This window comes from Mobula hypostoma, chromosome 10 (genome assembly GCF_963921235.1).
Source record: "Mobula hypostoma chromosome 10, sMobHyp1.1, whole genome shotgun sequence".
NCBI classification, from domain to species: domain Eukaryota; kingdom Metazoa; phylum Chordata; class Chondrichthyes; order Myliobatiformes; family Myliobatidae; genus Mobula; species Mobula hypostoma.
Window position 1 is genome coordinate 110,225,961 of NC_086106.1, and position 15,939 is coordinate 110,241,899.

The window sequence follows — 15,939 nt, forward strand, 5'->3', positions numbered from 1 at the left end:
GTGCACTAATCTACATTAAAAATCATTTGTCATTGCATGTCCAGTCTTATAAGACAAATGTGACAAACTTTATCTTTAAATTTATAGAACATAGAATAGTACAGCACAGTACAGGCCCTTTGGCCCACAATGTTGTGCCGACCCTTAAACCCTGCCTCCCATATAACCCCCCCACCTTAAATTCCTCCATATACCTGTCTAGAGGTCTCTTAAATTTCATTAGTGTATCTGCCTCCACCACTGACTCAGGCAGTGCATTCCACACACCAACCACTCTCTGAGTAAAAAAACCTTCCTCTAATATCCCCCTTGAACTTCCCACCCCTTACCTTAAAGCCATGTCCTCTTGTATTGAGCAGTGGTGCCCTGGGGAAGAGGTGCTGGCTGTCCACTCTATCTATTCCTCTTAATATCTTGTATACCTCTATCATGTCTCCTCTCATCCTCCTCCTCTCCAAAGAATAAAGCCCTAGCTCCCTTAATCTCTGATCATAATGCATACTCTCTAAACCAGGCAGCATCCTGGTAAATCTCCTCTATACCCTTTCCAATGCTTCCACGTCCTTCCTATAGTGAGGCGACCAGAACTGGACACAGTACTCCCAAGTGTGGCCTAACCAGAGTTTTATAGAGTTGAAATTTACTGTCATCTGCATTTTTAAAATTATTTCTGATGCCCATCACCAGATCTCTGTATTATAGAAAAGGTGAATTAAAATATTCCACCTCCAAGCACTATGTAGTACCACAACACGGATTTCTATGCCGTCTTAGTAGCTGCATTTATTTTGTAATCTGTTTACTGATTTGCATCCAACTTGCAACCCATTCTGTTACTTCACCCTCAGTTCTGCATGTCTTCTGAATCTTTCTATACCACTTAGTGGTACCCCACTGAATGTTATAGAAAGATTCAAACGTAAGTTTGCTTCAGCCCTTTCTGTTGTGCTTTTTTTCTTCTACAATCTAGTAAGGCTGATCTAGTCTGCTTCCTCTAAGTAAGACTGATTAGACAGTTATCTGTTTTCGATATTTTTTAAATTTGTATTTTGCATTCTTACAAAATGTTCATCCTTGATCTTAACACCAACTTTAAGCTAACTGCCCTATAATTTTCTGGACCACTTTTTTAAAATGGAAAGCTGATACTAGTTTTCTCAGGCCTCTAATTTTAATACTTGTCAATATACTTCATCTGGATCAGTATCTTATCTCAAAATTGATTATTAATAATTTGTATCTGAATTATCATTGTATTATTAAATCTTTGAATGCTTGTCCACCTAACTATTTACTAGTGAGACAATCAAGTTTATAGTTTGAAAATCATAGGAAAGAATTCTCTCGTACAGTAATTAGTCATTTGTACTGTAGGCTCATTCATGCTTCTGCATTCATTTTAAATAACAGTAAAATATTTTTCCTTTGAATTAGAAAAAGTACAATAGTGAGGTTGCTGTTCCGCTTCTATGAACCTCAGAAAGGGAACATATATGTGGCTGGCCAGAATATTAAAGATGTCAGTTTGGAAAGCTTACGGAAGGCCATTGGCATTGTACCACAGGTAAAGATCATCATGTGACAAAACAGCATTTTAAAAATCTGCTCTTGCGTATATTGTGTGCAGTTAAAACTTATTTATGCAGTTTCCCAAATCTAGCCTCAAAGTGAAGGAACATCTGAATCTAGATCTGATATCCTTTGGGGAGAAATGCAAACTGATGTATAGTGCTAACTTGCAGAACAGTTGTCATACTCAAAACAAGTGAATAGCATAAATTTCATTGCCTTAAGAAAATTATCAGTCGAATTGTTACACACAATAGTGGTCTGAATTATTCTTGCTTTGGGCAATATTTTGAAATTGGAAGCCCAACTTGAAGCTGACTGCAATGACAGATGGTAGTTTGTTGTTTATCTGATTTAGAATAACTTAGTTGCATAAATGCATTAGCTATGATGAGATGTTCATGCAGTATTCATCTTGCATGCTAATCTTAGGATTCAAAAATGCTGGTGCCTTTGAATGTAATAAATCTTTAAGGAATGCATTTAGTCCATATTTCATTTTGAAACACAGTTGTGTTGGCTGGGCCACTAGATGCTGTGTTTAGATGCTGTAGGCTATCTACAGACATTTCTGTCCAAGGGCTCTCTTTGAATACTTTAAAAGTAGTGATGCTGGAAAGGCCACAACATGCTCACTGTCTCTTGTCATTTCCAATGATATACTTGCTTTTAAGCACTTTAGGACACTTTTCTAAAGGCATTGCAAGGAATAGAAATAAATATTGGGACTATTATGTAATGTTTCTCAATCCTTTGGCCATTGTTCAGTGTCACTGTAGAAAGTTAATTTGTACACTGTTGCAAAGGCATTTTGGATCTTCAGAGGAACTGTTAAAACTTATGAAACAATAACTTCTCCACAACAATAAATAGAAGAGACTACAGTTGCGTATTAGTGAGCTTTCATTACCAATTAAGTCCCTCGCCAAATCTCCCACACTATTACTTTCACAAATTATTTGCGCAAGATTTTGTCAGGTAAATGATTATTGAAGAAATAGTGAACTTAAAATAGTCCAAATTATTTTAGGAGGACTTTGCTTTGTCAAAACTTTTTATGGATGTAACACCAGATGCATCAAAGTATAACTTTCTTTGCTTATTGTCAGAATTTTACCATCCAGCAAACCATACCATCTATTAATTATGATTTATTTTCTATATAATCTTTTCTGATGAAAAGTCATCATCCAAAAACAATAGGTTTCTTTCTCTCTCTCCAAACTCTGTCTGGCCTGCTGATTATTTTCAGTAATCCTTCTTTTATTTCAAAGTAAGTATCATCTTAAACCACATGTTATCAAAGGACTCCATTGAAACAATAGTACAGTAACTGCATTCTTTTATGGATTCCACTTTAAATATACCCGATGACTTGGCCCCCATAGCTGTCTGTGATAAAGAATTCCACAGATTCACTACTCTCTGGCTAAAGGCATTCCTTCTCATCTCTGCTCCAAATGGGTGCCATCTATTCTAAGGCTGTGCCCTCTGGTCCTAGACTCACCCACTATAGGAAACATCCTTCCCACATCCACTCTATCCAAACTTTTAAATGTTCAGTAGGTTTCTTTCGGATTCTCTTACCCCACCCCCCCAGTCTTCTAAACTCCAGTGAGTACAGGCCTATTCCCATAAAAAGTTCCTCAAATGTTAACCCTTTCATTCCTGGTATTCTAGTGAGCCGGCTGGTGGGGTAGTGGCATCAGCGCTGGACTGCGGAGTGGAGGTTCCAAAGTTCAAACCCAGCCGGCTCCCCCCAGCACGCTTTCCATCCGTGCGGGGTTAAGAGCTGGTGATCTCTTCGGGGAAAAAAAAAACTCACCCAGCAGAAGGCAATGGCAAACTACTGCTGTAACTTGCCTCATACGCGAATTCCAACTACATCAGAACGGCGTGGGAGGAAGTCATCCGCTATCTGGAATTATTATTATTCTAGTGAATCTCCTCTGAACTCTTTCCAATGCCAGCACTTCTTTTAGATAAATGGCCCAAAACTGCTTACAGTACTCCATATATGGTCAAACCAATGCCTTATACAGCCTCAGTCCTCTCAAAAGAAATGTTAAGATTGCATTTGCTTTCCTTACCACCAATTCAACCTGCAAGTTAACCTGTAGGGAATCCTGTGCAAGGACTCCCAAGTCCCCTTGCATCATTGATTTTTTTAATTTTCTCCTTGTTTAGGAAATGGTCTACACTGTTATTCCTTATACGAAAAGTAGATGATCATGCATTTCCCTATACTATATTCCATTTGCCATTTCTTTGCCTATTTTCCTAATCTAAGTCCTTCTGCAGACTTTCTGCTTCCTCAACACCATCTGCCCCTCCACCTACCTTCATATTGTCCACAAAGTTAGCCACAAAGCTGTCAATTCTGTCATCCAACATATCGGACAATTCTGTCAGATTAACATATAATCTGTAAAGAAGCGGTCTCAACACCGACCCCTGCAGAACACCACGTTGCCGGCCACCAACCAGAGAAGGTTCCATTTCCACTCTTTGCCTCCTGCCAGTTAGCCAATCAATCATCTATCCATTCAAAAATTCAAAGATTCAAAAAACTTTATTGTCATTCTAACCATATATCAAGCTCTGCAGGGCAGAATGAGACAGTGTTCCTCAGGGGCAGTGCAATCATAACATAACAAACGCAACACTAAATAATAAACATAACAATAAATAGTAAAACACAACAGCCACATGTCAGTTAAATCAATTATAAGTGTCCAGTGCAAGTTAAAAGTGTCCAAAGCAGAGTCAGGTGGAGCAGCTATTTAGCAGTCTGACTGCTTGTGGGAGGAAGCTGTTTAGTAGCCTTGTGGTTTTAGTTTTGATGCTTCTGTAACGTTTGCCTGATGGCGGAAGAACAAACAGTTCATGGAGAGGGTGTGAGGGGTCTTTAATGATGTACCGTGTCTTCTGGAGGCATTGACTCTGAAAGAGGTCTTGGACAGAAGGTAGGGAGACCCCAGTAACCTTCTCTGCTCCCCTAACCACCCTCTGCAAGGCTTTTTTTGTTGACAGCACTGCAGCTGGAGTACCAGGCTGTGATGTAAAAGGTCAGCACCCTCTCAACCCCGCCTCTGTAGAATGTAGTTAAGATGTTAGTGGGGAGTGATGCTTGTTTAAGCTTCCTCAGAAAGTGCGATCTCTGCTGCGCCCGTGGTGTCCCAGTGGTGTTACAGGAAATTCTAGTACATTTCCTGTAATACCACGGGCTCTTATCTTGTTAAGCAGCCTCATGTGTGGGCACCTTGTCAAAAGGCCTTCTGAAAATCCAAGTAAACTTCTACTGACTCACCTATGTCTGTCCTGCCTGTTATTTCCTCAAGGAATTCCAACAGGTTTGTCAGGCAAGATTTTCCCATAAGGAAACCATGCTGATTTTTGACCTATTTTATCGTGTGCCTCCAAGTACCCTGAAACCTCATCCTTAGTTATAGACTCGAACATCTTCCCAACAACTGAAATCAGGCTAATTGGCCTATAATTTCCTTTCTTCTGCCAGTACTCCCGTCTTAAATAGTGGAGTGACATTTGCAATTTTCCAGACCTCTGGAACCATTCCAGAATCTAGTGATTCTTGAAAGATGGTTACTAATGCCTCTACAATGTCTTCCACTACATCTTTGGTTATAAGAGGATATGTGGCTTTTCTGTAATCAATTAAGACATTTTATTTATGGCATCATTTTGAAAATGAAAATATCAGGTTTAACTTTAATAAAGTGAAAGCCCTTCTGTCTATTATAGTTTCATACTTATTGTGTCCAATTGATATTTTAAACATGTTTCTTTTACATTTGGCTCATCTGCTCCCACTTCCACCAAATTCAAGGGGTAGCCATGAGCCCCAGCTATGCCTGCCTTTTTGCTGGCTGCATGGAACAGTCCTGATAATGCTCCCCAACTCTGTCTCCTCTACATTGATGTCTACATTGGTGCAGATTCATGTACCCATACTGAGCCCATCATTAACTTAGTTGTCCAACTTCCACATTGCCTTTAAATTCACACCTCTCTGCCCTCTCTCAATCTCTCTGTCTTCATCTTTGTAGACAAACTGCCTACCATTATCTTTTGTAAACCTTCTGATTTCCATGGCTATCTTAACTATACCTCTTCCCGCTCTTTCTCCTAAAAAATGCTATTCCCCTTTCTCAGTTCCTCCTTCGCTACCGCATCTGTTCCCAGGACATCAGGGATGGCCTCCTTCCCTTAAGAATGGGGTTTCCTCCATCGATGCTGCCCTCATCCACATCTCCATTTCCCAGACATCCATGCTCACCCCTCTTCCCGCCGCCCTAACAAGGTTAGAGTTCCTATTGTCCTTACCTATCACCCCATGAGCTTCTGCATCCAACAGGATGTTTTCTGCAACTTAAAATGGCCAAACATTTTAATTCCTATCCCCATTACCATTCTGACATGTTGGTTCATGGCCTGCTCTTCTACCATGAAGAGGCCACTTTCAGCATGGAGCAACAGCACCTCGTGTTCATCTAGGTAGCCTCCAACCTGATGGCATGAATATTGATTTCTCCTTTTGGTAATTTTTTCCGCTCCGCTTTTCTCTTCTATTTCCCACTCCTCCTCCTCTCCTGCTTATCACCTCCATCTGGTGCCCCTCTTTCTTCCCTTTCTGCTATGATTCATGCTGCTCTTTTATCAGATTCCTCCTACTCCAGCCCTTAGCATTTTCCATCAATCACTTCCCAGCTTCTTACTTCACCCCCCTCACCCAACCACCAGGCTTCACCTATCATCTTCTAGTTTGTCCTCCTTCTTCTCCTCCCACCTTTTTATTTTGGCATCTCTTCTCTTCCAGTCCTGACGAAGGGTGTTGGCCCGAAAATGTCAACTGTTCGTTAATTTCCATAGGTGCGGCTTGACCTGCTGAGTTTCTCCAGTATTTTTTTGTTTTGCAATAGTCTTAATTTCCTTTTTGCATCCATAAGGAATCATTCCTGAAAAACTATTCTATATTAAATGCTCATTCTGAGAATAAATGAATGAAGGTTTGAATTACTGTCGGAAGTCCATTTTTTGTCACAAGAAATGGAGTCTGTAAGCAAAATTTTAATTCCTGTATACAAGATTAAGTGAAACATGTGATTATTAAATGATCCTGCATTGAAAATTGGAATTGCTTGTTTTTCTTGCCTCATAGGATGCTGTTCTGTTCCACAATACAATTTTCTATAACCTTCAATATGGGAACATCAATGCAAAGGCAGAAGAAGTATACCACGTTGCTAAGATTGCTGGCCTTCACGACTCCATTCTCAAAATGCCACATGGTTACAACACTCAAGTTGGTGAACGTGGACTAAAGCTTTCTGGTGAGTTAAACAACAACTGGAGATCCTAATTTGATTGTGTGGACATTGTTGTACTGTACCAATACTTTTAGTGGTTGAATTTACCCTGAATATGTTTGCTACATTTTCATCATAGCTGAGGCCACTAGGTGGGGCTTGTTACCAGTGAGACAATGTACATTTTCCATCTTGTATCTGTGGAAATGGTGACTGACCATTTAATCATTAAGTTACATTAATCGAATTTCCTTTGGATTTTGGACTATGATGAAAGAATGAATAGCCAAGGTGCAAAAAAACAGGTCAACAGCAGGATTCGATACTAAGTTTTCATTATGCATTCTTCTGCCATTGTGTTGAAGTTGAAAAGTTTGCCATCATGTTGGCATGCAACATAGTATGATAACTGCTGACTTTGAGCCATGGTGAATCAGTTGTGTATAACACAATTAAACCCTAAGGATTTATTTGTTTAGGCGGCACACTTAGGACAACTACCCTATGCCTTGCACCACAGTGCTCTGTCCAATTATGACTCCATGCCGAAGTTATCCCTTTGATGCTGAACTAACTTTGCCAAATACCTTTAAATAAACTGCCAGCAGAATCTGCCTTGTCTTCTTATCTACTGAGGATTAAACATGAAATTATGAATTACACCCAAAAGAGTTCTGCAACATTTTTAACCGGAATGTCAGTTGGAAAATGTTCCCATAATGGATTTCTTACATAGTTTTAATGTTTGTAATTCTGCAAAGGTAAGAATTGCTAAGCATAGCTTCTTGAAACACACAGTATAATTTAGCCATCATTGTGTGCCTGCTCCTGGGACTTAATTTTTTTTTAATTGTCAGCACCTAGGTATTCTTTACACCCTTCCTGCCACCTTGATCTAGAAAGAAAAGTTTCAATTTTGCATTTCTGAATAACTTCATTGTGGAAAATGTTAGTCAGCCCTTTCAATCTACAAAATCAGGTTTTTATTTCAGGTTTTTAGCACCTGCAGCTTTTAATTTTTCCCAGTTTGTTTTTCAAACATAGAGGTGAGCAAATGACATAGATGTTAAAGATTCTCTCTACATTCTCAGTTTTGGTGGGGAGGGGGCGGGGAGAAAGAGGGAAGGGCTATCCCATATGTCTTGACTAGTATTTATTCCTCAGTTAACAAAATCTTCTTAAAAAAAAATCATCATATAATTTCTGCATATTCTCACTGCCAGATTTCTCTCCTTGGGCTAAATTACTAGTTACAAATCAAAATGATTCACAGCGACAAAACATTGATTCTTTACCAAACAATGTAGCATCTGCATAAAGGAACTGGAGGCAATTGTGTAGAAGATTGTTTGTTTTCTCTGCTAAATTTAAAAGAATAGAAAATAAGATTTTTATTCTTCAGGTTCTTGAATAAACTCATTTCTTCCAATAATTCTGTTATCATTTCTTCTTCCTCACTGACCAAAAGTAATGTTCTGATGAATACTTCAGATATGAAAGGGCGTAATTACTAAAATTCTGTCATGTTCACTTTCCTTACCAGTTATTGGGCAATACAGTTGTCCCTCGCTTTACGAAAGTTTGCTTTACACGAGTTTGCTTTATGCCACTTTGCTTTTACGAAAGACCTACATGAGTACCTGTTTTCGCTAACCAAAAGAAATCTGAAGAGGATTTTCGCTTTTACGAAAAAAGGCGCCCGCTTTAGTCATAGTCATACTTTATTGATCCCGGGGGAAATTGGTTTTCATTACAGTTGCACCATAATTAATAAATAGTAATAAAACCATAAATAGTTAAATAGTAATATGTAAATTATGCCAGGAAATAAGTCCAGGACCAGCCTAAGTTCAGGGTGTCTGACCCTCCAAGGGAGGAGTTGTAAAGTTTGATGGCCACAGGCAGGAATGACTTCCTATGACGCTCTGTGTTGCATCTCGGTGGAATGAGTCTCTGGCTGAATGTACTCCTGTGCCCAGCCAGTCCATTATGTAGTGGATGGGAGATATTGTCCAAGATGGCATGCAACTTAGACAGCATCCTCTTTTCAGACACCACCGTCAGAGAGTCCAGTTCCATCCCCACAACATCACTGGCCTTACGAATGAGTTTGTTGATTCTGTTGGTGTCTGCTACCCTCAGCCTGCTGCCCCAGCACACAACAGCAAACATGATAGCACTGGCCACCACAGACTCATAGAACTTGTGATTACCCCGAGAAAGACTACCATGACCGTGAAGCCTTGCATGGGCAGGTGTGTGCACGTGTGTGTACGTGCCGGTTTTTTTTCTACAAATCGGTTTTGGCTAAATCTTCCCGATTCTGATAAGTGAAACTACACTGTACATACACTATTTCTACTTTATATAGGCTGTGTATTTATCATATCATTCCTGCTTTTACTATATGTTATTTTAGGTTTTATGTGTTATTTGGTATGATTTGGTAGGTTATTTTTTGGGTCTGAGAACGCTCAAAAATTTTTCCCATATAAATTAATGGTAATTGCTTCTTCGCTTTACGCCATTTCAGCTTACAAAAGGTGTCATAGGAATGCTCTACTTTTGGATAGCGGGGGAAACCTGTAATTCAAAATTTAACACTTCTGGATGGTAAATGATACAAGTAACTCTGGTTTTGGAAATGTTAGAGCAACCACCATCTTAAAATATTTATGTAACTACGGATGATACATTGCTTTGGTCTTTCTTCTGTGGCCAGCAACAGAATTATAAGTACTTTCTTCTTCAGGAATGTTCCACATTACCACAGGTTGATCTTGCCACTTTAACATAAAAAGCAGTGCTGTTCACTGAATTCTTCATTTGTTAATGTTTAAGTGTCTGTCCCTGGACTAACAATAAATCTGAACTCCACCCCCTTCCCAACCCTGCCACTGAAGAGAAACTTCAATCTTTCTATTTAGTAACTCTGTTTAGTTCTTGCAGATGGAATATCCATTATTTCTGTTTATGTTGAATGAGTATTTTAAGCGTGTAATTTGTGCTAGTAGTTAAAATTTTGCAAGAGATTCTTGTTTTGGTAAGATATTGTAACTTCCAAATTCAACACTAGTGAGCACAGTCACAAGATTATCTAATGCAAAATGAAACCACACCAGTATAACTTTATATGAATGGTAAATTGTTCTAAGCTTTCAAACGCGAGTTTGTAGTTAAACCTTCATATTAAGATGTTTTTTCAAAACACTTTTTATAGAGCTTTTACTATTTAAACTCATCTACTCGTGCTTCACCCTCATGTGTGACTTCTGGAAGAACCAGATAACTTCAAATAGATCATTGTTATTCAAAGTGTGGTCTTAATCTCTCAGGTGGAGAAAAACAAAGAGTTGCAATTGCTAGGACAATACTGAAAAACCCTCACATTATATTGTATGATGAAGCTACGTCGTCGTTAGATGCCATAACTGAAGAGGTATGTTTTTCTGATCAAATATATCACACCAAATCAAACCCACTTCGTAATAACGAATTTTATGTAAATTGTTTTAATTGGGATTAATTTAATCTCATTGATTTTTATGCTAAGATTAATTTTTGAATAAGCTTTTGTATTCTGTTTTGTTTAAGTTGTGTTGTTTTGAGTTTTCTGGTTTTCAGTTTTCCTTACACTAATGAGAGAACCAATTTCTACTCTCCACAGAATATTCTCAATGCAGTGAGGGACCTGATTCAACATCGTACATCCGTGTTTATTGCTCATAGGCTTACTACAATTGTTGATGCAGATGAAATTCTGGTTCTGGATAAGGTAGGATAACCACTTTTTGAGAATGCTTCAGAGCATATTGCTAATAAGTACTTTATCAGTGGCCAGAATCCAAGCTGCAGTTTTTCCAAATATTATCTTTAGTAATAGGTCAATTTCTGTAATTTCCAGTACATCGAGTTCCTTGTTTCAAAGTGAATTCCACAGCAGTTAAAAATCTGACACCCTGAAGAAAAGGAGGGAATGCAACTGCAGATTTACTCAGCTCCGTTAGTGACCCTGTAGTGTCTTTATAAGCTGCTCAGTAAATGTGGGGATAGTTTATCTTTGTTATTCCACACAATGAACATCTGCTCTGGAGTTCTTGTCTTCAAACTGTGAATATAGGGATTCTCAGCTGTGAAGACAGGGCATGCTGCAAATAACCTATGGTCACAGTGTGAATAGTAGTGCCTTTGCAAAGTTCACTAGGTATTTCGCTGTATTTTTATAAGGAGATTGGAGCACATAGTATTAGGCCTTGTGTGCCTGATTAAAATCAATTTTCAAAATTAATTTGTCTATCATTATGTACATTCAGTGGCCACTTTTATTAGGGACAGGAATGGAACCCAGTGTGGTCTTTTCTTCTTGTAGTTCAGTCACTTCAAGGTTTGACATGTTTTGTGTTCAGAGATGCTCCTCTGTGTGCCACTGTTATAATGTGGTTATTTGAGTTACTGTCACCTTCCTGTCAGCTTGAACCAGTCTGGCTGTTCTCCAATGACCTCTCCCATTAACAAGGCATTTTCAACCACATAACTGCTGCTCACTGAATAGTTTTGCTTTTCGCACCATTCTCTGTAAATTCTGGAGACTGTTGTTTGTAAAAATCCCAGGAGATCTGCACTGTCTCTGATACTCAAACCACCCCAATTTGGCACCAACAATCATTCAAAGATTTAAAATATATTTATTATCAAAGTCTATATGCAGTATACAACCCCGAGGTTCATCTTCTAACACACACAGCCATGAAACAAAGCACCATGGAACCTGTTCAAAGAAACCATCAAACACCCAACGTGCAAAAAAGAACAAATCACACAAACAGCAAAAAAAAAGAGTGAAAAACGCAATACAAAATATCGAACCACAAAGTAATTGAAACAATTTAGGAATATTCAGTTTACTTCAGTTCAATTTAGCACTCTGTTGTTCCTTGACTGTAGGCCTCAGAGCCAGTTTGTTCCAATCAAAATTGCACAAAATAGCAATAAAAACAAAGAAGTAACCAGAAACCAGGAACATATCATACAGAGTCCAATCCACAAACAGCATCTATTTAAACCTCGCATAAAAACCAAGATTCCAGCACCATCTTCTGGCAGCATCAAGTGATAGGGACTGCAAGCATACAGCGCTGAACACCCACTCACCTTCCGCTCTCGTCCTCGTTGATTTCAATCTTGCTTGATGTTTTGATTGGCAAGAAATGGAGTCAATGCTGGGCTTGCACCCCGTCTCCAGGCTTCTTGGCCTCAAGTCCACATGCTCCATTTGAAACCTCCCCAAACTCTCTCGGAGGCAGCAAAGCACGAGATTGCTCAAGTAGCCTGAAAACGCCACCAAGATGTAAGTCACAGATTCCATTTGTAGCAGAATCATTTTTGAAAGAAGTAGTAGTAGTTTCCACCGTCAAAGTCACTTAGATCATGTTTCCTCAGTATTCTGATGATTGGTCTGAACCAGAACTGAACTTCTGCGTGCTTTTGTGCACTGAGTTGCTGATACCTGATTGGCTGATTAGATATTTGCATTAACAAGCTGGTGTACCTAAGAAAGTAGCCACTGAGTGTATTTGCCTTTCATAATCAGGTCCTCTGGATAGGCAGCTGGATATTTTGGTAAGCTTGTCATTCGACAAGTAACCAGGAGGTTTGGGCTAACAATTCAGAGTTAAAGTCACAGTGTTGCAGTTCAGGAATTTAAATTGGATAACAATGACCAAGGATTAATGTACAAACCCATTCTGGTTCACTAGTGTCCTTATCAATGTGGTTCATACGAGATTCCAAACTTAATACTTAAATGTCTTCTGGAGTAGACTAGCAGGCCACTCTGTTCAGCGAAAACAACAGATGGATGATAAATAACGTCTGTGCCAGAGATGTTCCTATCCTGAAAACTGCATAAGTAACATGATGAATCAGTTGTTATGTTGAGGTACTCATCATTTTGTCAGTTGTCACTAACTTGGGTCTTGTGATTTTTGCATTGAACTTTGTAATATCTGAATGATTTTTGGCAGTGTGACCTGACCATATATGTACTGTATAAGTAGGGCACACTTATTAAATTTGGTGCTACAGGTGAAAAGTGAGGTTGCATCTTTGGTACAGAGAAACAGTCTAAATTATTTTGCATGTCCTGATAACTTGTACCACTTCAAATAAATCTTAATGAATGCATTGGGGCGGGGGGGCATTGCATAATAAGGAAAAAATTAGGATTGAATTATTCCTAAAAATTACTTTTGCATTAAAAAAAATAAAAAGCATTCATGGGATGGTAGAAAACACTTAGTAAAAATAACAAGTACCTGAAATAGGTTGACCTGGCAATCCACTGCCTCCTATGTTCCTCACAAGTGGCTTTTACTCATGGATGGGGCTTCCATATGATTGTATCAGGAAATAACCTAATAATTTAAGTTTTTATATATTGGTTACCAGCTTCAATCAGGTGGGCATTCAACTCAACTTTAGTTGTACTTTTACTTTGTAAACTCATTCCAGTCATCTGTCACTTTATAGAAATCAAACACAGTGGACTCTGGTTAATTGGGGCAGCTGTTTACTGTATTTGGGATAACTCAAAAAACAAAAACAAATTGAGAAAACAGCATAGATTCTGTTTGTTTTTTTGGGACACGGTGCCGCTTAATTAGGACAGCACATTGTTGCCAAACAGTTTCTACCAAGCATCAATCACAGCACATTGTGCGGCTGTTAAGATATTACACCGTGCTTAGAACAAACAGTTTTTAATTAGCGTCACTTGCGTGTGATTGTTCAAAAAAAGTTATTTTTGTCACTAATAGTTGGTAAGTAATAAGCAGTAAGACAATTCATAACTGTTTTGCCCACTGCAGTTTCTAGCATTGAGGCTTGGAGATGCCAGAAACAGCCATGAGTGAAAATGAAACGATTTAACTACTTCTAGTTAAGAACCACAAATAATTTGAAAATATCAGCAAACATCTTTAATGTTACAATGAAAATGAGGGTTTGGAGGATGCAATAGTATGAAGCATTGTTGGAAGGCAGTTCATTTATCTGCACTGTGTGTCTGCATTGATTTTGTTAATTTACGGTTAATCAAAAGAAAACAGCAGTATGCTTGGGATGAATTTCTCAATCAGTAACTATTAGGAACTAATATAGTTTTATAATACTGTAGTAGAATTAGTCGTATTGTAACTTGTTCTGTATATTATTTAAGTACAGTTAAATGTTAGTTTGATTTTTTTAATACCTTTTTAACTATTTCCATGAAACTTTGGCCTCTTAATTAGGACATTTTGCTTAAGTCTTATAAACCATATGGGTGGATCATTAGTAACATCTGATAACAAGGCTTTGTTTACTCGAGTACAAGTCCCCCAATGTTTTTATGACTTTTGTTTCTAATTCACTGCAGGGTAAAATTGCAGAGCGAGGAACCCATTTGTCTCTCTTGAACAATGCCAACAGTCTTTACTCTGAGCTGTGGCACACACAAAATAACAGAGTGTTCAACAAAAATTCCAGTAGTAAAGAAGTAAAGAGAGATGTGCCTTCCAAGGAAGAGGAAAGAAGAAAATTATCAGAAGAGATTCTGAACAGTGTCAAAGGTTGTGGAAACTGCTCTTGTTAAAAATATTTTAATCTAGTATTAGGCATTTTGCACTGGCAGAGTTGTTGGATACCAATGTATAAATAGACCATTTTGAACAGTAAAATGGGAGAAACCCCTTTTTAGTAAAGATTTTTTTATTTTCGTAAACAAAATGGTCAAAATATTTTTGGTTGGTAACCCTGATGCTGAGGGTCCTTTCATGGAACAGCAAATTGAAAATTGGTATCAAAAATCTATCAAATAAATATTCCATTGCAACATCCATGCATTTCTTATGTATAATTTTTAAGGAATTGTACATAATGGGGGATTTTAGTGCATTACAGGTGTCTTTACTGAATTTCTGTAATGTAGTGGTGAACCAATACTGTATCAGTATTGGCATGGGCCACATTTTAGGAATAGTCATGGGAAGCTAAACTAGTGTTTGTTTTTGCTCACAACTATGTTGGTAGTAACATTATAATCCTTGAGGAATAAATTGTGTAAATATTTAGAGTTGGATTCTGGTTTCAACATATTACCTATTGTAAACGTTTCCAATTGGGCAGTCTACTAGAATACATAATGAAATAAGCTTGGGAATAAGACACAGCTGAATTCTTTTTTTTTGTCTTCTGAAACAGCATTTACTAATAATGCACATTTTGAACTTTGTTTACAGTCCTTTTATAATACATCCAGAATTATTTAAATAGCCCATTGATAATTTAATAGTCATTAATTTGAGATAAGATGCCAATATTTTCAGGGAAAGTTTACCATTATAAAGGCTGTGAAGGAATTTGCCTCGGGTTATCTCTTGAGCTGCTTAGCCTCTGTGTATATGCTGTTGATTTAAATATCCCACAATTCTGTATAAATTCCTTTTCAGTCATCCACGTCTGCGTTTTGTTCTTCATACTAAATACCTATCTCAATTAGTTGAGAATGAAGGTGGTACTGTGTGACAAGTTACATAGTCATAGGATGCGAATGCTGTCCTGCCACCATTTGTACCTTCGATAGTTTTTTTTGTTTGGTTTGTCTTTGTTACCTGGGGGGGTGGGGTGGGGGTGGTGAAGGAATTACAAGGGGTGATTGATAAGTTCGTGGCCTAAGGTAGAAGGAGTCAATTTTAGAAAACCTAGCACATTTATTTTTCAACATAGTCCCCTCCTACATTTACACACTTAGTCCAGCAGTCATGGAGCATACGGATCCTTTCTTTGTCGAAGTCAGCATCTTGGACCTCCAGAAAGTGGTCCGCAGCAGGAGTGATTGATAAGTTCGTGGCCTAAGGTAGAAGGAGATGAGTTATTAACTTCAGACTTTCTGCATAATCACTCAGTGTTGAACTGCACGTTCATGTAATGAGAGCTGTATAACTCATGTCCTTCTACCTTAGGCCATGAACTTATCAATCACCCCTACTTTGGACCACTTTCTGGA

The 15,939-nt window shown here is 38.3% G+C and overlaps 1 protein-coding gene across 1 annotated transcript in view; it reads left to right on the forward strand.

Moving 5' to 3' along the window:
- Positions 1-15,544, forward strand: part of abcb7 (ATP-binding cassette, sub-family B (MDR/TAP), member 7) — a 56,239-nt gene extending 40,695 nt beyond the window's left edge. Inside the window, exons 11-15 of the mRNA XM_063061033.1 lie at positions 1,435-1,564; positions 6,749-6,920; positions 10,232-10,335; positions 10,564-10,671; positions 14,311-15,544. Of these exons, the coding sequence (XP_062917103.1) occupies positions 1,435-1,564; positions 6,749-6,920; positions 10,232-10,335; positions 10,564-10,671; positions 14,311-14,526 (730 nt within the window). The 3' untranslated portion in view covers positions 14,527-15,544. The remainder of the gene's footprint in view (positions 1-1,434; positions 1,565-6,748; positions 6,921-10,231; positions 10,336-10,563; positions 10,672-14,310) is intronic.
- Positions 15,545-15,939: the final 395 nt, after the last annotated feature.